Source organism: Ascaphus truei, chromosome 6 (assembly GCF_040206685.1).
Source record: "Ascaphus truei isolate aAscTru1 chromosome 6, aAscTru1.hap1, whole genome shotgun sequence".
Lineage (NCBI taxonomy): Eukaryota > Metazoa > Chordata > Amphibia > Anura > Ascaphidae > Ascaphus > Ascaphus truei.
Window position 1 is genome coordinate 20,466,124 of NC_134488.1, and position 25,182 is coordinate 20,491,305.

General features: G+C 44.1%; 1 protein-coding gene across 28 annotated transcripts in view; it reads right to left on the reverse strand.

Annotated features, from left to right (window-relative positions):
* KIF1B (kinesin family member 1B) overlaps window positions 1-25,182 on the reverse strand; it is a 160,332-nt gene that overhangs the window by 102,466 nt on the left and 32,684 nt on the right. For all 28 annotated transcript variants that reach the window (XM_075603520.1, XM_075603523.1, XM_075603519.1 and 25 more), the window contains exon 2: window positions 23,693-23,883. In XM_075603520.1, the coding sequence (XP_075459635.1) occupies window positions 23,693-23,798 (106 nt within the window). In that variant the 5' untranslated portion in view covers window positions 23,799-23,883. The remainder of the gene's footprint in view (window positions 1-23,692; window positions 23,884-25,182) is intronic.

Below are 25,182 nucleotides of genomic sequence, written 5' to 3' on the forward strand. Positions count from 1 at the left end.
TGTATTGTGGGTGTAGACGGGGGGCTGCTGTGTGTTGTGTGTTTTGTGAGGGTGGAGGAGGGCTGCAGTGTGTTTTGTGGGTGTAGAGGAGGGGGGCTGCACAGTGTGTAGGGGGGGTTGCAGAGTGTGTGTGTGTATAGAGGGGGCTGCAGTGTGTGTGTGTGTGTGTGTGTGTGTGTGTGTGTGTGTGTGTGTGTGTGTGTGTACAATTTACTTTTAATAAACTTGCAGTAAAAGCATAAGAATGTAGACAATCAAGCTGATAAAAATCAATATGACTACAAAAATTTATCTTTTTTATGAACAATTTTTATTGTGGCTGCAGTGTGTGTGTGTTGTACTGTTGTGTGTGTAGCAGCAGCTTGTGTGTGTAGAGCTGATGTGTGTATAGAGCTCTAGTGTGTGTGTGTGTGTGTCAGTAGCAGTGTTTATGGGTGTAGCATGTGTGTAGCAGCAGAGTTTGTGTGTAGAGCTGCTTTGTTTTGTGTGTGTGTGTGTGTGTGTGTGTGTGTGTGTGTGTGTGTGTGTGTGTGTGTGTGTGTGTGTGTGTGTGTGTGTGTGTGTAGAGCTGCTGTGTTGGGAGTGTAGAGGAGGTGCTGTGTTGTGTGTGTGTGTGTGTGTGTGTGTGTGTGTGTGTGTGTGTGTGTGTAGAGCTGCTGTGTTGGGAGTGTAGAGGAGGTGCTGTGTGTGTGTGTGTGTGTGTGTGTGTGTGTGTGTGTGTAGAGCTGCTGTGTTGTGTGTGGTGTGCTGGTGTGTGTGTGTGTGTGTGTGTGTCAGCAGTTTGTGTGTGTTGAGCTGCTGTGTTGGGAGTGTAGAGGAGGTGCTGTGTTGTGTGTCTGTGTGTGTGTGTGTCTGTGTGTGTGTGTGTGTGTAGAGCTGCTGTGTTGTGTGTGTGTGTGTGTGTGTGTGTGTGTGTGTGTGTGTGTGTGTGTGTGTGTGTGTACACAGAGGGGCGGCAGTGTGTGGATATAGATATCTGCAGTGTAAGCGTATATATAGAGGTGGTTTCATGTATTTATTTTATTTTAATAAAAAAATCTATTTAACTATACAAAAATGTCTATTATTTATGAAATAAGCCTACATTTAGCCTATAATAGTAATAATCCCCTCAGAACAGGGCATTATTGGCCAGTAATGCCCTGTTCTTCGGGGATTATTACTTAATTAATAAAGCACAAAAATATTCTGCAGCGCGATAAGGGGGGGGGGGGGGAGATACAGAGAGGGACATCAACGACATAAACAGAGTTAGATACAAATAAGGTACAGAAGGTAGTGAGGGCCTGCCCATGAGAGGCTAAAATTGTAGAGGGAATAAGGTGCAATGCTGAAACAAACGTGGCTGCTGTGGGATGGAGTATATCTCAGGGTGGTGTATGGTCAAGTCGCAAGTTGTTTCCATTAAGGTTTGGGGTGGATGTTAGGCGGTGTTAGATAGCGTGGAGTTTGATAGCATAAAGTTATTGCCAACAAGACACCTCAAGCTCCTGGTAAGAGTGCTGGATGCCATCAAAGTCTAGTAAATGAAGTTTAACGAGAGGACCCTCTGACATTGTAAGAAACTACAAAGCTGTTCACATGGAGAGAACCCAAATGTAAGCTATACAAAACTCAGCCAAGTGAAGGCAGCGAAGCAGAACTGCGCACGATGCTTCACCAGGGGTAAGGAGACGGCAAAACGCACTTTTATTCTGTGCCTCATTAAGAGTTAGTCATGAATTAAATCACACTCTGGTACTCTCTGCTTAAACGCCAGCAGCTTGATGCCACAGTGTATGGCTTAATGACAAACCATTGGGAGGTGGCAAAGACACCGCACCCGCCGCCCGCTTCAGCGCTTTCCTTATTTGTTGAGCTATAATTGAACACTCTGTTTGCAAACAAAGGCTGAAACTTTCTTGATGCTGCCACCCCAGCTGTAATTAAACGCTCAGCAGCGATGGGGCGGCTTGTGCAGAAACCACCAGCTCCCGGCTGTTTATATTATCTGCATCCTCCATGACTTACAGTCCGTTAACATCTTCAGTACTGGAGGGGCATGCAACAAGTCTTGTGAAGACAGTAACTCAGCATCTCCAACCTGGCCTATTACTACACAGCCGGTACAGATCAATTTGATGTAGGTTGGGACATTTTAGAGGACCAACATTACAGATTTTCATAGATGGTGTACAAAGCTTTCGAAACCTCACAAGTTTCTTCTTCAAGTGTACTGAAGCAACATTAGAGTTCACAATACACTCGACATAGAGACCAACTAGATTTTCTAAAACACTGCACACTTTAATGTCATCTATGATAAACTTTGATGTTGCTCTACTACAAAGTATCACAACCTACAATGAATAGGCTGCTGCTGCTAGGTCTTCCAACTTGACATACAGTAATACACTAATGGTTGGGGATGAAAGAATACTTAATCCCTCCACCTCTCAATTAAGAAGCATTAGGGCACTGCGACAGTTTGGCGATCATACATTTACTTAACAGAGCCATTCTTGCCTCCTCACAAACCCGTAAAATCCTGGGCAATACTCACAGATTGTGTGACGATAACACTACAAAGCATCTCATGTGCGTGATAAGAAGGTAACCAAGGGAAGGGCACATTTTGTTAGCAGAAAACAAACAAATAGGTTATATATTTATGTGGTCCTGAAATCCTAACTTAACACAGGGGTGCGCAAAATGGAAGCCGTTTAACAAATATGACATTACGTTGGCTTAATATCTACAGCTCTACCTAAAATGAACCATTGTAGCAGACCCCGCGCCCCATGTTCACAATCAGGCACAGCGTTCTCCTGGTAGGTATGTGCAAGATGATATTTTGAGGCGCAGGAGGCATTTGATTTGCTGAAGTTGATATCCTGTTCCGATAGGAATCTACTGCTGGGTTCAAGTGAAAGAGTTACAAGTTATTCTACATAAAGAAGATGATTAAAAGCAAACCGGTTTACCAATAACCCCCAGCACACAGAACCCACGCAGCCTGGTGTGCTGAGCTCACATAGATTTATAATCCTATTCAAATACAGACATACCCCGGTTTAAGGACACTCACTTTAAGTACACTCGTGAGTAAGGACATGTCGCCCAATAGGCAAACTCCAGCTCGCGCATGCGCCTGTCTGCACGTCCTGAACAGCAATACCGGCTCCCTACCTGTACCGAAGCTGTGCGCAAGCGGGGAGACTATAGAGCCTGTTACAAATGCGTTATTTACATCAGTTATGCACATATAGGACGATTGCCGTACAGTTCATGCATCGATAAGTGGGAAAAGGTAGTGCTTCACGTTAAGTACATTTTCGCTTTACATACATGCTCCGGTCCCATTGCGTACATTAATGCGGAGTATGCCTGTACTCTTGTCATGTACAAAACACACTGTGTGTTTGTTCTCAATCCTCCGGCCTTCCCATTCCCTTGGAGGTTTGCTTTTTTAAAGATCTTTGTTTTTTTAAATTTATTTTTCTATTATTTTTTTAATTGGGTTTACAAGCAATAAACAAGATTTTCAAGTATAAATAGGAAGGGGAGGGGTACCGAAAAAAAAGGAGAGAGAGGGAGGGGGGAAACCACCATTTTGTATCAGAATTCTTACAAATCAGCAGCAGTCACACTGCATCGCATACAACATATCCTACACTCATCACTCCCAGATCCTCTTTCCTACTGAGACCATAGCCCTACCCAACGTCCCAGGGATCCCACACCCTATCAAACTTCCTTGTGGTATGATTCAGGAATGAGGCGAGTCTCTCCATTAATTGGACATCATTAACCCTTCTTAACCCTTCTAATAACCTCTCTTCTGGAGGGCGGGAGTGTTTTATTCCACACTGCTGCTACCGCGCACCTAGCCGCCGTTAGAATATGCAGGATCAGTTTAGCTGTACAGGCATACCCCGCATTAACGTACGCAATGGGTCCAGAGCATGTATGTAAAGCGAAAATGTACTTAAAGTGAAGCACTAGCTTTTCCCACTTGGGTAGAGGTTGGGAGCCGGTATTGCGGTTCAGGACGTGCCTCACAGACGCATGCGCGAGCTGCTGTTTTCCAATTGGACGAGGGGACTCAGCATGTCACACAACTACGGCGGTCTGTAGGGCAGAATAAGTGTCCGGAAGGACACGGGGGGAATGGTGCTATTGTAAATATGTCCGTACTCGCGAGGGTCCGTAAAGTGATGGTCCGTATAGCGGGGTATGCCTGTATAATGATTCACATCTTCCATAGGCATAGCCAGAATAATTAAGATTGGGTCTAGCGGAATCTTAATTCCCGTCACGTCTTCTATTAATTTCAAGACTGTCCTCCAGTATGTCTGCATTACTGGACAAAAGCACCATGTGTGCAATAGGTCCCCTATCTGTCCGCATCCCCTCCAACATCTGTCAGAAGCCTCCGGAAACATTTGCTTTAACCTTTTGGGAGTGTAGTAGCAGTGTAACAATTTTTTTTTTCATATTCTCTTTTGTTACTGTACATATAGAGGTTTTACCCGCATTCTCCCAGATATCTTCCCAGTCCTCTTTTGTTATTTCAGTCTGGAAATCAAGAGCCCACTGGTCCTTATATTTATGGACCTGGGTATCCTTTTGGGGGATTAAACCTTGGTAAAGAGATGAAATTAAGCTTTTGGTATCTTTTTGTTTTGCATAAATCTTCCAATTGTGTGCATCTAGGGAATTCCTCCTCATAGAAACCCTGCCGCACAAAATGTCAGATCTGCATAAAATTAAACACCTCCATTAGAGGTAAACCGCATTTTCTCGTCAATTCCTCAAACATCAACTTATCTTTTTCTAACAAGTCTCCCGTCTCTAGGATCCCTCTATGTCTCTAGGTTTCAAAGCTCTGACCCAGGAAACCCAGCAAAAATCCTGGATTACCCAACAGGGGCGTAAGTCTAGATGGTGTTGACATAACCTTATATTTATTTTTTGCCAACTGCCAGATTACCGCCGGCTAAGACTGTCTCCTAAACCCAGTCCCGGAGCTCGACCATAACAAAGTAGGCAGACCATCCGGGTTTTTAAATTCGTTCTCCAAATCCACCCACGCATAGGTCCCTCTCAGGGAGTGCCATTAAACCATATTTTTCAAGTGAGAGGCTATATAATATTTTAGAATATTTGCAACTGCCAAACCACCCCCTTCCTTAGACTCCAGGATAATTGACCTGGCTATTCTCAATTGTTCAGGTTTCCAAATAAATTGCATAATTTGATTTTGGATTTCTTTTAGATTTGTATGTGGGACAGATACTGGTACGGTCTGGAAATAGTACAGAAGTCTGGGGAGGATATTCATCTTAACCGCGGTTATACGCCCTATCCAGGAGATGCAATGAGAATTCCAGGCGTGTAGGTCTTTTCTTATCTTAGAAATAATTCAGGATAGTTATGTTTATATAATGAGTTGTAGTCCCCAGTAAGGTATCTCTCTAAATACTTCAGATGGGTCTTTTTCCACTTAAGAGTCAGTGTTCGTTTAAGAACCTCGACCTCTGTTTCATCAACATCCCGAGGGTCCCCAGCTTCATATCCTTCTTGGGGGGCATATCTACGCCAGCTCCCCCGACTGTTGCTGTGACCCATGGGCCGAAAAAATGCGCCGATCACGGGGTTATTTGTAGTATAGCAGCGGAGTTCATGGAGCTTCACTAGCAAACGTGAATCCGCGCTGACGTCACGTGCGCCCCCCGATAATAGCATTTTCAAAGATTAACATCAAAGCTATCACCACACAGCCTCCTAACAGAATCTGGAATAAAACTCCCCATTCACCATCTCCCCTAACAGCAATACATGTACCATCAGATTTCCTCAATGGCGGAATTATCTGTCACCCATCGCAATCAGTCTAAAGTTCATTGTTTGAGGTCATTAATACAGTAGGTGGCAAGGAATTTTTTTTGTCTCTCAAATAATATATATATATAAAATATATATATATATATATATATAAAAAAATTATATGTATATATATATATATATATATATATATATATATATATATATATATGTGTGTGTATATATATATATATATATATAAATCAGTTACTGTTTTAAAATGCAGCTAGTATTTCTTCTTTAAAATTAATATTCAGCATATATACATCTCATGATCACCCAATTCTATTTGGCTAGAAAAAGATGAAGGAATCGGTTCTGGAAGCTGCACAAGTTTACAGGATTTAAGCCCCATTCACGCCAAGCCTTGTAGTATACGTATAAAAGCATTCAATGCTTTTTATATGAGAGGTATACAAGGCAGTAAGTAGACTGTCTGACACTCCTATACAGATCTCTTCAACACTTTATTATCAATGACCAATGTAAGGATGCTAATTAAACAGAGGGTACGAATAAAACTTGCTGTTCTTATATGATCACGTAATGACCGTAAATGATTGATTAAATGCTGGGGCTTAAATAGTAGCCTGTCCTTGAATTGTGCTGGATAATAGCTCAGAAATTGCAAATAGTAGCCGGGTACCCGTACAGAAATTGTAAATAGTGGTCTCGGGCTATTATTCGAACATTTACGGTAACCAAATAAACTCAGCATCCGATAACTAAAGTGTACCAGGTTTATTAGGGTCATTTTTCCATAGGCCTCAAACGTCTGTTTTGCGCCTGTTTTACAGTAACCCAGATTATCCGACAGACAAGACGTGAACTCATTATCTGGAGGTGGGATACAGGAAACGGGCGGCAAGAAACCCTGCTGGGGCGCGCGCAGAGAAACGGGGACAAAGAAAGCTTCTAGCAGTTGCATATCCACGTCGGGCACGTGCTTATGTGTTTTGACGGCAGGTGAAGTTAGAAATTAACGATTAGCCCCTTCGCTGAAAGAGAGGTCTGCAATACATTGCACAGCCAGAGGATGTCCAGAGAGCAGATTTAAGCAAAGGTTAATGCCACACGGTATGTCATGCATTGCACTGCTGAACTCGCTGGTAATGAATGGGTAATGGAACAGGATTTAAAAAAGAATAAAAATAAAAATGTGGCAGACATCACCAAGCGGGAAAGGGAAAACAAACAGAGAGCAAGCCAAGCTCAGCACTTTCATGATGATTTTCATTCAGCCTTTCTTCAAGAATACACAAACCTGAAGCAGAAGTGAAACTGATCTTGCTGTAGAGCAGGGGTGCGCAAACTTCCTGTGCTGTGCCCTCCCCCCCGCGTCACCCCCCCCCTTACCTCTAAGGCGACATCAAATGATGCCGCGGTGTCATTTGGCGCCGCGTTGCCATGGAGACACGTGGACTGATGCCTGGTAAGCGAGCTACAGACGCCTCGCCCTCCTGTTTGCGCATCCCTCCTGTTTAGCATAGTGAGGCAGAATATGGCTAGAGATGAGTTTGTAAAGAGTCTGCATTTTAACAAAGAACCTACTTGGTCTCAATACAAAGTTGTCCCTTAAAGCAGCAGTCCAAGCTGATTCCCCTCCCCCCCCCTTTAATATGTGCATCAATACGATCCACACAATGATAAGTAATTAGCTAAGTTGCCGATCGATCCGTTCTCCGGTGATCGATCAGCTAAGATTATGCTGAGGGGTTCACCAATTGACTCAGTATCTGTGAATTTGTAACTGGTTAGGGTGACCAGATGTCCCGGTTTAGCCGGGACAGTCCCGGATTCACTGCACGTCCCGGTGTCATGACAATTATTTGAAAATGTTTCAAATGTCCCGGTTTCCGCTGCAGAGGAAAAGGGGGCGTGACCAGGATCGTGAGGAGGCGGGGCCAGGATCAGCAGGAACGGAGCTAGAAATATTAAATTACAGCCACAGGGGCACTGCATGGCTGCTCCTCAGAGCTGGTTTGTGTGTGTAGGTCAGTGGCTGTGTGTGTGTGTGTGTGTGTGTGTGTGTGTGTGTGTGTGTGTGTGTGTGTGTGTGTGTGTGTGTGTGTGTGTGTGTGTGTGTGTGTGTGTGTGTGTGTGTGTGTGTGAGAGAGAGAGAGAGAGAGAGAGAGAGAGAGAGAGAGAGAGAGAGAGAGAGAGAGAGAGAGAGAGAGAGAGAGAGAGAATGGAGGGGAGAGAGAGAGAGAGAATGGAGGGGAGAGAGAGAGAGACAATGGAGGGGAGAGAGAGAGACAATGGAGGGGAGAGAGAGAGAGAATGGAGGGGAGAGAGAGAGAGAATGGAGGGGAGAGAGAGAGAGAATGGAGGGGAGAGAATGGAGGGGAGAGAGAGAGAGAATGGAGGGGAGAGAGAGAGAGAGAGAGAGAGAATGGAGGGGAGAGATAGAGAGAGAGAGAGAGAGAGAGAGAATGGAGGGGAGAGAGAGAGGGAGAGAGAGAGAATGGAGGGGAGAGAGAGAGGGAGAGAGAGAGAATGGAGGGGAGAGAGAGGGAGAGAGAGAGAATGGAGGGGAGAGAGAGAGAATGGAGGGGAGAGAGAGAGAGAGAATGGAGGGGAGAGAGAGAGAGAGAGAGAGAGAGAGAGAATGGAGGGGAGAGAGAGAGAGAGAGAATGGAGGGGAGAGAGAGAGAGAGAGAGAGAGAGAATGGAGGGGAGAGAGAGAGAATGGAGGGGAGAGAGAGAGAGAGAGAGAATGGAGGGGAGAGAGAGAGAGAGAGAATGGAGGGGAGAGAGAGAGAGAGAGAGAGAGAGAGAGAGAGAGAGAGAGAGAGAGAGAGAGAGAGAGAGAATGGAGGGGAGATAGAGAGAGAATGGAGGGGAGATAGAGAGAGAATGGAGGGGAGAGAGAGAGAATGGAGGGAAGAGAGAGAGAGAGAGAGAGAGAGAGAGAGAGAGAGAGAGAGAGAGAGAGAGAGAGAGAGAGAGAGAGAGAGAGAGAGAGAGAGAATGGAGGGGAGAGAGAAAATGGGGGAGAGAGAAAATGGGGGGGAGAGAATGGAGGGAGGGGGGGAGGGGGGAGAGAGAATGGAGGAGCGGAGGGAGAGAGTGAGAATGGGGGGAGAGAATGGTCGGTGGGGAAGGCGAGAATGGGATAGGGAAGGGCTTAATCTGCAGCTTTAAAAGCATGTTTGAGATAAATATAAACATATTGTATTTTGTGTTCTTAAAATATATTTAAAAACAAAAAACACCTGTTTTGGTCCAACATACAAAGAACAGCTGCTAAGAGAAATATGTTGCCGCTAATCTCATTTTGACATTGTAATGTTTGCGTGTGAAACAGGCACTTTATATTGAATGTATTACACCTCAAACAATAAAGCTTTCAACACCCAGACACAATATTGCAGGTCTGACGTACTGTACTGCTCGGATCCTGAGGTGTCTGTAAGCTGGGGAGACACTGCACAGCACAGTTAACATGAAAGAAAAACCCTCTCCTGAGGAGACTGAGCGAAATAAAATGCAAAGCAGAGCAGGCACAGAGCAGAAAGAACAGGGGATCGGAGCACTCACTCCTTAGGCCTCGGGCATGGTCAGCGCACCGCGCTGCTGCTCGGCAGTGAGCCCCTGCAGCCGCAATGAGAGCGGCTTTAGCAGGGGCTCGCGCACGCTTCCGCAAGCGTAGCAACATTTTAAATTCAAGCGCAGGGCCGGTCACGTGAGCGGTTCGCCCAATGAGGACGAACCAGCTCCGTGATGTCACAGCCCCCCCCCCCCCCCCCGACACGCCCCCGGACCAAGGCCAGGGAAAGCACCCCCTTTCCCTCAGCCTCCGCGCGCCTCAGCACGGCTGCTGTCCTATGGACGCAACCTTTAGTCCGCTCTGGAATTGTAGATGTCGTTTCCAGGAATGAATATAAGCAGCAGGGAGGGGTGCACAGAGGGATAGAGAGAGACTAATGCAATATCAAAGCTAGAGGAATGCAGGGAGCAGCAGAAACTGCTGGGAAAGCTCCCTCCACCTATTCAGCTGCTCTTGCGGATTGAGTTGCTATAAATACAATCCCTGCAGTTGGTGTTAGGGAAGGCTGTGTGACAGGGCCCTATATACAGCACACAGACCAGCAGAATCATGTCAGCTCATTCTCCATAGCAGTCACTATAATGACAGAATAAAAAAAAATCCCTTTAAACACAAACTTTTTAACCCTTAAGATGCTAGAGAGGCTTTAAGGCCCACATGCAAATTGTGCAGGAAAAAAAAGGGTTGGGAGAATTTTTTTTTTTTAATATATATATTTAATTTTTTCAACCCTTTTTTTCCTATTAAATCTTAAGGACTGGTAACATTATTATATATGTATATGACACACACAATTACCATTCCTTAAGATTTAATAGTAGTTTTGTGAGTTTAGGGAACACGTTTCTATGACTCCACAAACTGTAAGGATTTACTCAACCTCCATAAACAGAAAGGATGTCATATTTGATTAGAGAAAAAAATATTTTGCTACTGTGAAAAGGTTTAAAAAGGGGCAATCATATGTAGCAGGTCAAAATCATTTTAACGTTGCTTAGGAAGTTTACATCGCCTTCAATCTCCAAAGGTGCACAGCCTGATGGGGCTCCCCAAGAGCTGCTCCCCTCTGCACAGGACCAGCATGCTAAGGGTTAACATTTGCTTGTACTTTGTGGAACGTCAGCCCCACCCACTGGAATGTTAATGAACCAAGAGGACAAAGAACTTTGTATTCACAGCTGCATTCAATCTCAACCACACCAACCAGTGTACATCTGCGTCGTCCTTAAGGCGCGTTCTATAGTGCTGTGCGTGCGCAGAATTTTAGTTGGCTGACATCAGTCAGCCTTTCTATACAAGGGCCGCGCACGGCAGGGAGAGGGGAGCCGACAGACAGCGGCGAAGATGAGGAAAATTGTCTTTTCGCGCCGCTACCGGCTCTGAATGTATGTGTATGTATGTATGTATGTATGTATGTATGTATGTATGTATGTATGTATGTATGTATGTATGTATTTGTGTGTGTGTGTGTGTGTGTGTGTGTGTGTGTGTATGCGTGCGTATTTGTGTCTGCACAAATCTAATACATTTTTTATTTTTAACAATTTTTTATTAAAAAATAATAATTTACACAAACACACATACATACATACATACATACATAAACACGCACAAACAGTATACTCAACACAGTATAACTGTATACTCAACACAGTATAACTGTATACTCAACACAGTATAACAGTATACTCAACACAGTATAACTGTATACTCAACACAGTATAACTGTATACTCAACACAGTATAACTGTATACTCAACACAGTATAACTGTATACTCAACACAGTATAACTGTATACTCAACACAGTATAACAGTATACTCAACACAGTATAACTGTATACTCAACACAGTATAACTGTATACTCAACACAGTATAACTGTATACTCAACACAGTATAACAGTATACTCAACACAGTATAACTGTATACTCAAGACTGTATAACAGTATACTCAACACAGTATAACTGTATACTCAACACAGTATAACAGTATACTCAACACAGTATAACAGTATACTCAACACTGTATACTCAACACTGTATACTTACGAAAAGCATGCGGCACGTGCACGCGCGTTCGCATAGGCACGCGCGGCCGCACGCTGTATATAACAGCCCGAAGGCAGACAGCCTTTGGCGCAGCAGAAGGGCAGCCAAAGGGTGTGAGCCGTTTGGTGATGTTAAAGCTTCTCTATTTCAATCTGAAACTCACAAGCCCTTTATCCCTTGTACATAATTTTCTAACGCTGTCCATGAAATGTCTGTGAAGTGACTGTATAACCTCTGTTCTTTTAATGTAACAATGTATTGTTATAACTCTGTGCCAAGGACACACTTGAAAAAGAGAGGTAACTCAATGTATTACTTCCTGGTAAAACATTTTTATAAATAAATAAAAATCAGCTAAATTGAACCTATTAAACATGACACGCCATTAGCTCACTTTTCTCCTAAGGGGTGCGGGAGGGACAGGACTAACTCTTTTGGCAAACCTAGCCCCGAAGTTAAAGCAGCAATTACACCTACTCATTTTCTTTTTTGTTTGATTTTACAGAATAGGGTTCTGGAGGCCCTCCGGAGTTCGGACTCCGTACTCTAGCTGTGTAGACACCTTGGTCCCAGAAACAATCCCCAGTTTAGTTGCCTGCATTTTCGCTCCTTTTCAAGAAATCAATATGGCCGCCAAACCTCACGACTCCCGTCGGCCAATAGGAAGCTACAAAGTTATCGTGGGGGGAGGGGGTGGTGCTGATGTTGCAGCTTTCTAGTGGATGAGCACGGCCGCCATCTTTAAATGTCCAGGAAGGATCACCAGCAACTAAACTGTTAAGTATCTCAGAAAGCAAATTCTGTATAAGAAATAAATACATGTGTCAAATAGACGGGATTGCTGCTTTACGTCATCAAACCACTATACCTGGGGTGGCCAATGCCAGACCTCAAGGGCCAACAACCAGCCAGGTTTTCAGGATATACCTGTTTCAAGACTCAGCCACTGATTGAGCCACCTGTGCTGAAGCAGGGATATCCAGAAAACCTGACCTGTTGGTAGCCCTTGAGGACTGGCGTTGGCCACTTCAGCAGTGCTGTTTAAAAAGGGTCAAAGCAACACATTGGTTAAAAAATGGTTAAAGAGAATAAGAAAAAAAAAAGGAAGCAACTTGGTAACAACCTTCTGCGGAAGATTCAGCGACAGAAATAAGTCAAATCGTTTCTCTGACTATCTTGTGAAACATGAATATGCTTTGCATTTCTGTAGGACAGCCCACTGGATTTAAGCCTGCTTCTGTATTATCTGGGACTAATGCCGGCTTCGGAATTACTTTGCAAACAAATAAAATGAGCAAACACGTGCCATTTATCCCCTGCTGTGTGACGGACAGTCTTACCACCAAAACTCATTACGTGAAGATTGAAATACTCGACAGAGCATGTTTACCGTGGAAACGTTACAGGTGAAAGATCAACATTTAAGAAAACATTTGCCCAATTTAACATGCCACTTGCTCTCAGTTCACAGACATCCTAGGCAGAGCTGGCAGTAGAAATGCTTTTGTAACTTGGCCCCGATTACTTCAGCTTTACTCCGTGATGGACAAGTTGCTCACTACCTCTAACTAAGGCTGAATGTATCCTGAACACACCGATATTTGTGATCATGCTTTTCCCAGTTTCAAGAATGTATCGTAGACGCTATAAAAACACACTTTAATATGCAAAACAACTGCTAACATTTTTAAAAGGTGCTTTTAGATGATCGAAACTCAGTTATACAGTATGTAGTATCATAGGAGGGAGAGGGAGTAGGGGGTGTGATACCTTTTATAGGACCAACAAGTAGTTGATGTGTTACAAGCTTTTAAACCTCCCAGAGTCAGGGTTACTCCGAGGTTCGAAAGCTTGTAACATATCAACTACTTGTTAGTCCAATAAACGGTAATCTAACCCTACTCCCTCTCCCTCCTTTACTCCATGTAGTAACAAAGGACCAGCACGGCTACCCACCCATCTTCTCTTACACAGTCTGGTGAGAAGTGGAAATGGTACTTGTATTTCAGTGCTCTCAAAATTATGTAAAGCTGGGAGCCGAACTATCAAAAATACCCCATCTGAAAATGCTTTAAAAGCAACTTTTCATGAGCATTAATAGCAGAACATGGTGCAAAATAAGAGCAGTACTGAATAGGACCTTGTGCTTTGAGCTTTGTAGAAGAGAGTTCACACTACAAAGTGGTTAATCCTTCAGTGCCGAAAATCAATGTGTTGCCCCTCCCCTTGGTAACTAAACCAATATAAACACACACACACACACACACACACACACACACACACGTTGAAGCTTTCTAGAAGCTGAGCGGAGCTGGATTTCACATGGTATTGCAGGACGCTCAGGAATGCAGGATTAGCACGCCAATTTAATACACACAAAAAAGTTCAGCTGAGCAGGCAAGGCTCACATTATACGGGGTGTAACCCATCATCAACAAAGGGGTCAAAGGTGACATGATGTAAAAGCAGCACAAAAAGGTCAATGTGCTGTGCAGACTAAAGCCACAAAATGTCGAAAGTAAACAAACAAGGACAAAGGAGGCCAAAGATCAGGATGGAAACGCAAGGTGCATGAAGTTATTTATTAGGGCAGCATTACATTTACAAGGAGTCCAGGCGTGTTTTACCCTCGCAATACTCCTCATGTGGTCTGGCCATTTGTGTGCTCGTTTTCTCCGTCTATGATCTTTAGATTTATGTCTTGGGTTTGTGTTGGAAGTGTATTCAAAATTGCTGCCATTTTTTTGTACATATTGATCCCATGTACATCACATCGCTTCTAAATAAAAATAATTTGAAGAAAATGCTGAATAATACAGAGTGATCTTGGATTCCTCCCACTTAAAAACCCTTAAATGTAGAGTGGACAAGATTTCCAGGAAGATCGCTGATTAAGTAAAGGTTGCCCCAGGGTTGATGAACGCCAACAATTTTCCATTTATTCTCCAATTGATACAAATACCCAATATAAGAAAAACTTTATTTCATATATAGCACTTGTCTCCCAATGGGACTCAGTACAGCGTGCGGTACGCAGCACATAGGAATGTTACAGATACAGTCCCTGCCCCGTGGAGGTTACAATCTATGTTCTTGGTGCCTGAGGCACAGGGAGATAAAGTGACTTGCCCAAGGTCACAAGGAGCCGACACCGGAAATTGAACCAGGGTCCCCTGATTCTTACTCAGAGTCAGTCTTTACTCACTGAGTCACTCCTCCCAATATGCCAGCCTTTGTGACTTGGAAGCCAGTGCAAATGGCTAGCAAGAGAAGTGGTAATCTAGCAGAGCTGGAGTGACCCCCAAAAGCATTGCAAAACAATAAATAAAAATAAAAAACAGAAGGGAAATCATAAACGTTAATGTATTTCTTCTTGCCGCTCGAGACAGGACAGAAAGGAAAATAAATGCTAATGCATTCCTGCTTGTTATTCATAGATCCTTTTGAAAAGCATATATGGATCACGATCAAGAAAAAGGCTTTAGTGTTAGAGTGTCTTCTCGGAAGAGCTGTATCCCTTACTCGGAGGCATTGGTTAGAGTTTAGATCAATGTATTACAAGAGACTTGCTGAGCATTTCCCTTACATGGGGGGCATTGATTGGCCAGATCAATATATTACAGTAGCCTTACTGAGCACTGCAGAGGAGATAAATAATATCCTCCCAGGTTACGAAGTAAAGGAGCCAGGTCACCAGGCCACAGACCAAAGTTCAAAGATGAAGAGAATAAGACTAGATGACGATGGGTCGGAAAGATTTCACACGGCTTCTTGTGTCAGATGAGGTGAGGAGGAGATCTGCTTTTGGGCTTTAGCAGAGGTGACATGCATTCTGCATTAGGAGACATGTGTGATGGGTCATGATGGGCTCAGGCAAAGGCAGAGCTAAGCAAACATGAGGACCACTTGGGAAGGTGATGACTGATTATCTGGAAGGGTGGAGGCATATTGAATGCTCTAAATGTCTGCCCCCTCAATGTCAGCCTTCTAAACAGGCATTTCAACTGTATACAGTGAAAACGGACCAGTGAAAACAGTGTTTTTCTACCTTTTTTTGATTAGGGAACCCCAGAATTTGATTGTGAAATTCTGGGGAACCCCAACCCTCGCCCCTAAGCTAGCAATCGTTTGCTGCTTCTGTTAACTCTGTAAAAATCCTTATTGTGTGCCTAATATAATGGCTACTTCAGTCAGTGAAACTAAGCAGCTACAATGTATCCTGATATTACTAAGGTAACCATCTATTGTTACAATGTGCAGCTCAAACTGCTGGGAACATTGGCAACAAATTATCACCAACAGTAAGAGAGTGTTGCAAAGATCCTGCGTTAATGTATTTACCATTTTATTTTAATTTTAAAAAAAAATCTATATAACTATACAAAAGTGTCTATTATTTATGAAAAAAGCCTACATTTAGCCTATAGTAGTAATAATCCCTGAAGAAGAGGGCATTACTGGCCAATAATGCCCTGTTCTTCAGGGATTATTACTTAATTAAAAATGGCATTGAGTTGAATAAAAAAATTTAAAAAAAAAGTAAAATAAACATTCACTTATCTAGTATCACAGAACTGATATATTTACAATTTATTTTTATTTTTTAAATCCCATATACGATTTCACGTTGTGCTGCTCTAACAGAATAAGAGGATTACATATTTTTTTCGGGTGTGGATGCAGCAATACGGCTTTTCTCCCTGGTTTGCATTCTTTTGTAAACCACTCTGTCAGTGAATCCTAGTGTATATATCATTCCTGTCACCAAGTCCCCTTTAGGCTGCGTCCAGGGTTGCCGCAGCCGTGCGGAGGCGCGCTCAGGCTGAGGGAAAGCGGGTGCTTTCCCTGGCCTTGGTTAGCGCGCCGTCCGGGGGCGTGGGCCAGTGACGTCACGGAGCTGGTTCGCCTTCATTGGGCGAACTGCTCACGTGACCGGCCCTGCGCTCCCTTGAGCGCTTGAAACTAAAAACTGAATAAGACCTGCGCTTCCGCACGCTTCCGCAAGCCCCTGCTAAAGTCGCTCTCATTGCGGCTGCAGGGGCTCACTAGTAAGTGAGAGCGCGCCTCAGCGCTGACCATGCCCGAGGCCTAAGTCTTCTGGGCCCCATAAAGTGGACTAGCATCCCAGATTGGGAAACAATGGGATACAGTGCACGTTATCGCCACCCTTGAGCAATGCAACAGCGGCTGATTTTGTACTCTACTTATTGATGTGAAACCTATTTTAATGCGTTTGTCTTGTTACGTTTTGATACCTTTTCTTATCATTGTTAATCTGTGAGGCTTCACCACAATCAATAACCTCCAGTCTCAACTGTACGGAAAATTACGGAAAATTAAGGAAAATGGAAAGTCTTTCCAAATGTATTTAAACCTTCTTATAAGTGTCCACATTTTTTTTGGATGTTATTTTTATTTTATTTTTTTAACTCAATTACTTAATGTTATTAACATAGGATTGAAGCAGCGGGTCACCGGAGCTGAGCCCCATTAATTTCAGTAGGGGAAAAAATAACACCAAGCATGAATTGCTCCTTTAAGGATCTCTCTGGCAATTGTTTCATTAAATAATAGTTGTGAAACTGCATCTAACAAAAACCTTGACACAGTCATGAGGCAAACATCCTTACAGCTTTTAGGAACATCTGGATCTACGTACGGTATGAAGAGAAACGTATTAAACGCGGCTTTGTTCAAACTGATATGCCAGAAATAACACTACACAAAGAACAAAAACGATTACAAAAATAAAATAAAGACGGCCGTTTGAATACAGTGATGTTATCAGTGGCGCAGCTAGACCTGCAAGGGGCCCCCAGCAAAAAAATGTTCAGAGCCTCATTAGAAGTGAATGTATTCCGTAGAAATACAGAATAGATTGAGGAGACAAATTTGCCTCGGTTTAAATTGGGGGAAATCTCTCCTCAGATCTCTCCCCCTCCTCCAGCTCCCTGCCCCCCCCATGCCTACCTGTGGGACAGGGTGGTGATAGCGTCAGGCGGATGATGGCATGCGGCGGCGGGTCGCCAGAGTTAAAGCAGAGGAGAACCGGCAGGAGGAGGAGGAGGAGTTGCACGTAGGCAGAGCAGGACAGCCAGGGAGGAGCGCGCTCTAGCAGAAAAGACACCGGAAGACCACTGGGGGGCGCCTCTCTCCGGCCATCCTTCTCTGCCTCCGTGCAACTCCTAACTCCTCTGCCATCCTGCCGCCGCCGCCGCCTCGTACCATCATCTCCCCCCGCCTGCCCCTCTCTGGGGAGAGAATTGAGAGAGAGGGTCAGCAGGGCCACCGACAGGGGGGAGAGTGGGCCCCCGGGCTTCAGCTACGCCCCTGGATTTTACTATGCGCCAATTTCAGTAGTGATTAGTTAAATATGCAACAAGATCCCCCCCAAAAATACATCCGTCTGCAATATTTCTAAGCCAAGTTGTCTACATATTTACAACGAATTCCACCACATATCGTGAAAATAGGTTTAAAACGCACATTTCTATACGTAATATTTTATTTAGATCAATTTTACTGAACCTGGATTGGGTTAAATAATGCAGACCCTTTTACTGCCATCCAGGCATGGAATACATGCCTTGCACTATGTTGCATGCCTCTGGCAGAAAAGGGGTTACAGTGTCGAGGCATGGAGGGGATGCGGGGGGTCCCAGTTTAATGTCCTATGCCAGCTCCATGTGACAGTGGAAATCCCTTATGCTTTTCAATGCACAGGAAGATTGAGTATTGCAGGTACTATTCTTTCATTAGGAATGGCCACCTCCAGTCCTCAAGGGCCACCAACAGGTCAGGTTTTTCAGGATCTCAGTCATTGACTGAGCCACCTGTGCTGAAGCAGGGATATCTTGAAAACCTGACCTGTTGGTACAGTAGCTATTCAGGAGTGGCCAACTCCAGTCATCATCTGCATAATGTAGATATTTTATTTACATAATTTTTTTTACATCAGTTTGTACATATTGGAGGGGCTCGATTTACTTTAGTTACTTCCTTTCAACTTAGATTGTAAGCTCTTCAGGGCAGGGACTCCTTTCCCTAATGTTACTTTTATTTCTGAAGCTCTTATTCCCACTATGTGTTATATTATGTCCTGTGTATTATTGCTGTGAGGCGCTATGTACATAAATGCCGCTGTATAAATAAAGATATACATATATGTGTGAGGTCGCTGATCAACAAGAGCTTGCATGGGCAAAACCCTCTTCTTTTTCACCTTTCCCTTCCCTTTATTGGCTCTCTAGGTGGGCTAAGCAGAAAAAAAAACTTGGTTGACAAACACCCCCTCATTAAGTTGTCCCATAGAAATGTAATTGGTAATTAACGTTCAAAGAAAAACAAAGCCTCCTGAATTTTTCTTTTAGTATGGTTAGATTAATTTAAAGAAGGCAATGCGATAGGTACATTCTTTAGAAAGGCTTGTCTTGTGGCCAGCTCCCTGGGAAACCCCAGCACCGTCTTTACACATCACGTGTCAATTATGTCACAAAACTGGTTCTCAGGAGAAAGGAGTCTGGGTTTTATTCATATGGGATGAAGATATTTTGGACCCAAGCTTATAATTAATGCTTATGAACAAAAACACAGGGAAGGGGTGAGCCTTTTATCCCTTTTCCTGAGAAAACAGGGGAAGGGGAGGGGGTTGCAGTTCCCCCTTGCTAGATTTGCCTTTCTAATCTCGGTTTGTCTGGCGATACAGGGGTGGCTAACTCCAGTATATCCCTGCTTCAGCACAGGTGGCTCAGAGTGCTGATGCAGGGATTTCCTTAAAAACCTGACCAGTTGGTGGACCTTGAAGACTGGAGTTGGCCACCCCAGGGTTAAAAATTCAATCATTTCAACCCCCACTCCAATGAAAATCCTGATGCTAAAAACCTTCAAACACATACCATGTGCACCCAGCCCTAAACACAGGGCCTGGCTTGGGCCTACTGCCAACATACCAGCCTTTAATTCAACTAGCTCATGTGACAGCAGCTGGACGGCCGCATCGCCTCTTCCCCCACATAAATATTACCGTCTCTAGGCAATGGAAATGTGAGAGTGGACTGAAAACCATGAAAACAGCCGCAAAGCACCAGCCAACGTAACATGGCCATTCCTGGTAGATTGGCGCTCATCGTGGATTCCTCCACAGAGACGGCTACAATACGCTTCCAAAATTGTACAAGATGTGTTAAAACCGCAATCACACTTACAGATCAATAGTAAGCCTGCCACATTGCAAAGTCAGAGCGGCACATGCTTCCTATAGTCTTTAACATCATAATCTTATTATATATGGCTTACATATTTAAATGTAGTCCAGAAAGAAATATATACTTTGATCACCACCAGAGAACATGCCATCTATTGCTGGTAGTATGAGAAATAAAGGCACTACACTGAAATATGGCAATCGTATACATTTCAGGGTGGGGTTATACATAAGGAAATTCCCAAGCATGACCATCCATGTGGAGAGCTGCAAATAGCAATAAACATAGAATTGTATTAAAAAAGACAGCTACTTAACGATTGAACTAAATACAACTTTTAACACACGGAGCCCATTTAACTAGTGTGGGTCTCGATGCCCCCTCACTAAATAAAAACCTGATCCCTGCCGACAAATCTTCTCCCCTCCTACCCTAACCCCTATCTGCTGTTTGCAAGCGAGTGCAAGTGTGTCCACAGCTAATGCCACTGGTAAACCATATATAAAAACACCAGACGAGCGAGTTTCCTTTCACTTAACGCCAGAGCCCCTACACTTACGGCCCACAATGCCTTGCATCTGTCCCTGCGGTCAGGCTCCTTTAAGGGCAAGGCATTGTGGGGCGCGAGTGGAGAGACTGCGGCGGAGAGTGACAGGTGCGCGGCCTTCACGCAGCCTACAGTTCTGCGCCTTTAAGCAGCACGGTTCAATGAAGAGGAGGCTGCATCTAAGGCCGAGACCATACTCCGCGCGAACAAAAGGCTGTACCTCTATGAGGCAGGCCATACAGCACGGTGCGGCAGATTTTTGCGACACAAACGATTTAGTGTTTATCGCATGACGGCCAGGTCACGTGGGCGGTTCAGCCAATGAGGGTGAACTAGCCTCGTGATGTCACGGCATCTCATAAGCTGCAGATCGCTCAAGAGGCAGGCGCGACGCCATGCGCCTACTAAATCCGTGGCCTTACCCTTCAGGCTGGTTGATTTTGACCCCTGCTGCCTCACTGACAGAGGTAAAGTCAAGGGTCTGAATTATTTGGGGGTGGAGTCTGTGGATATTATTGGGATGAGGGGGGGGGGAGCAAGTTAGGGTGTGAATACACACACACACACCTAATGTATTATTGATTGATTAATCAAATCAGTGAAGGACTGAAACTAGCTCATAAACCTCCCTTTATGTGAATGAAAATAAAATGACCTTGATAGAGCTACATCTAGCAACTCCCCTCCAGCACGCACAGGAACAAGCCTGGGATCCGCACAGTGTACGGTCAGAAATAGGAGAGCAGCAGGTTTGGTTAGAACACAAAATCAGCAGGGAGAGAGGACAAGGTCACATTGCAGAGAAAGATGAAACACGAGGACTTCCTGCCAGGTGGCGCCTCTCTCACCAATGGGACATGGGCAGGACTGAGAACACACATTGTATGAAGGCTGGAGGAGAAGGGAACATTCAGCAAGAAGAGTGAGGTACGGCTGCTGCAGACTGCATGGGGCTTCATTGCTTTTTGTGTATGTAGGGGGTGCACATTGAATGAAGGTGAAACACCACTTATTCGAACACACACAAAAAAAAGGTCCATACAAACTGCCTTCACTTAGCAGCATCTGTCATTGTGCTCAGCCCTGCCCACATCAACTTTGGAATAGCTACTGCATTCTTTCCTTACTTTGGTATGATCCCTAAATAGCCACAAACAAGCTGAATGTATCACATATTTTATGCTATGTTCCTGTGATTTTTCTACGTCTCCTAATTGTGAACGTCAGTATCCAATAGAGAATTAGCCTTAACCAACATAGTGCAAGTCATTATCCAGCAGTTAAAGCAGCCGTCCAGGCTGCCTTTACTTCCCTTTAATATGTGCATCAATACAATCCACACAATGATAAGTAATTAGCCGATCCATCCGGGGGTTCACTAAATGGCTGTCAGTGCAGCAGAAGAAGACCGAAGATGCAAAGTTCTCTGGGGAAGATCATGTGACCAGGCAGTTACTAGATACAATTGGTGCACTGCTAGAGAGAGGGCAGGATTCAAAAATGGGTGTGCCAGAGCCTGTTTCAGAAGAGGAAGGGGGTGTGACTTTGTAATGATTGCTATAGAAACAAAAAAATGCTTGTTACATTATAATACATTAAAAATGTCATTCAGTGTTATATATATATTTTTTTTTAAATGCTACAAGTATTATCTCATAATGCAGAACTGATTTTAAAAAACAAAAACACATAGGATATTGCTTGGTGTGCAGCTTTAAGGGCAGCATGCGAGCTGCTCTGTACCAGGGGTGGCCAACTCGTCCTCACGGGCATCTAACAAGCCAGGTGTTAAGGATATCCCTGCTTCAGTGCAGGTGGCTAATGCAGTGGCTCAGTCAGAATGACAGCCACTTGCGCTGAAGCAGGGATGTCCCTAATACCTGGCGTGTAGGTGGCCTTTGAGGACTGGAGTTGCCCATTCCGGCTCTACACTCTTCAACAAATAGCACGAGGGGGGAAATTACACGTGTGATAGAAAGAACACATTTCCCCTCCTCCTCTGTTAAAACATTCTTTGTATACATAGTACAGTTCCATCAAGTGTATGCATACCTTGCAGCATCTTCACGCACAGATAAATAAGAAATCTTTATATCTCACAAAGACGTGCTACGCCTACTGTATAATCTACCCTGGAGCCCCTCATAATTAAACAGGAAGGGGTGTTGCATAAAAAAACAATTAAACATAAGGTAGCAAACCAGACAGGCATAATGACAGAGTGCGGAGCATATCAAATACGGTAGACTTCTACTCATTGCGTTAAGAGGCTCAACAAATCCTCTTGTGAAGTATTGAATAAATGACAGCACCCTGCAAGGTTTGGCCGCACTCAGGGAAGTCTACATTTCTCCGAGACTCAACTCTTCTGTAGTTAAAACTTACAGCAAAATATCAACCGCAATAAACAAACCTTCTAGTCACACTAGAACGGGTGGCCAACTCTAGTCCTCAAGAGACATCTCTTGACAGATATCCCTGGTTCAGCACAGGCAACTCAGCCGCCTGTGCTGAAGCATGGATAGCCTGATAACCTGACCTATTGGTGGCCCTTGAAGACTGGAGTTGCCCACACCCCTGACCTAGGCTATCAGTTATGAGTTTAAAAAAACAATGGCGTGTTGGAATTACCATCAAGCTAAAGGATTCATATATGCAGCTTATGTTCTATTTAACATTATAGGCAGAACAGTAAAATAAAGTCGATCTACGAGCTCAATTCTTAAAAGCCGAGAATATATAAGGCTTTCCGTTTATATATCCCAGAAGGGAATAGCCCAGCAATTAAATGGTTTCCATGAGATGGGCTGAATCATGAAGCAGTTAATAGCACATTCACCCAGGCTTATTCTTGAAAATTACTGGATTTTTTTCAAAAGAATTAATTCTACACAAAAATAAACTACTAGAGGAGATTACCCTGAAGTATGTGAAGAGTTACAAGAAGGCAAAGAAAACGCTATTTTATTTTTGTTTGAGCCCATGGGACCCTCACAAAACTTATATATTTGGAAGTTTATCTGGGAATACCACAATAAAGCAAATTGTTTATATTCTAAAACCTCGTTGAAGAGGAGCACTGATTCACGATACCTTCAAGTTTATATTAAAATATAAATGTTAATGCTCTGTTTCAATGCGCCTGGAACATTTCTGTATCTGGCAGGGCGAACGAGCTATAAACAAACACTCTCTTTTTTTTCTGTGTTGTCACGTTCAGTCATTGACAGTCAAGAGAAGCTTTTCACGCTTCCCTACTCAGCGTGATTAGTAGGCGGGCTAGCATGGCGGAGACAAATGACGCTCTGCTCTTCCGACTGCACAATACATACAGTGGCGTCCTGCAAGCGTCGCTGCTTCCTGCCTCCCAGGAGACTCTGCAAATGATGTCATTCCCACAACAATTAGGTTTGCAGAGACGGCAGATAAGGAAGGGTAACCCTGCGTATGAGGTGCGTCGCCGGCATCTACTTACAGGTGGAGTTGCCCTGCATCTGAATGATGCATTTGGAATCCTTGCCGAGCTCCCTGGAATTGAAGGGCCGTACCCGCACTGCCACTTTCACTGAGGCGCCCGACATGTTGCTTGTCTTGTGGGATGTGCGTGCCAACGATTCAGATATATTGACGGGTCTTACGTGGGGTGGGGGGCTTCAGCTCTGGGTCCTGGAAAGAGAGAAAGAATAAATAATAGGCCAGTGTTTCATAACAAAAATCGGAGACTTTTCACCTGGTTGGAGGCAGTGTCGAACATGGGCAGATAGTCAGGGCAGCAGGAGAAACCTTTTCTCATTTGTGCGGATGCATTTCTCACGGATGTAATATCTAACCACAGGGAGAAGCACGGAGGCCCAGAGATAACACAAGGCATAAACCCTTCACGGTCAAAACTGAAATGTTCTTTTTTGGCTTTATAAAGCCGACAGTTTAATGCATTCATTGCTGGACTTCATGTTAGAACGTACGCGCTGAAATAGAAATCAGTTAATCTGACAAAACGTGTTAAAATCAACACAGGCCAATACAATATATTACACCCAGTTACTGCAATCAATTAGGACAGAATAATGCCACATAGGCCGCGATTATAGTAGCTGTGCGCACCGCGAACAAAAAGGCCGTACCTCTGAGGCAGGCCAGAGAGCGCGCGACTGCGCACCTGATTTTTGAAATTACAATTTAAAAATGTTTTTGCGCGACAGCCACGTCACGCAAGCGGTTCAGCCAATGAGGGCAAACCGCTCAAGTGACGTCCCGGCCACGCCTCCCAATTCCTCCCCCCCCCCAGCCTAGTGCATGGTTTCTCGCGCGTGATGCCGCAGCTATAATCGCGGCCGGATGCTCCAAAGAGACGACCGCCACGGTCTATGCAAAGTATATTACATATATTTGCAAATCCCTCGCTAACGGGTTTTGTTTGTTTAGAGCTGACCCAGAAGCACTGGTTAATGTGCCAGTGTGTTGAATTTACAGCTCATTTTTGAGAGTATATGTTGTTTATTTTGATTAATTATCACATGGGGGGGAAAAAATGTGAACGAAATAAGATACGGAGCAACACAGTAGTAGGGGATGAAAAGAACCAAGTTAGTGGAGTAAGACATTTTGTTTAACTGGGAACCTTATGTGGGGAGCCCTCTTTACCTTATGTGTGGAGCCCTCTTTACCTTATATGGGGAGCCCTCTTTACCTTATATGGGGAGCCCTCTTTACCTTATATGGGGAGCCCTCTTTACCTTATGTGTGGAGCCCTCTTTACCTTATATGGGGAGCCCTCTTTACCTTATATGGGGAGCCCTCTTTACCTTATATGGGGAGCCCTCTTTATTCCACACTCCTCCACACTCCTCCTTTGAGGCGGACAGCTAGTCTGGATAGATATATCTATCCGGTATATGAGAAGGACAAGCGGAGGCTCAAAAGAATAGTTAAAGTAGCAAGGGAATGTAGAAAATAAACAGTTGC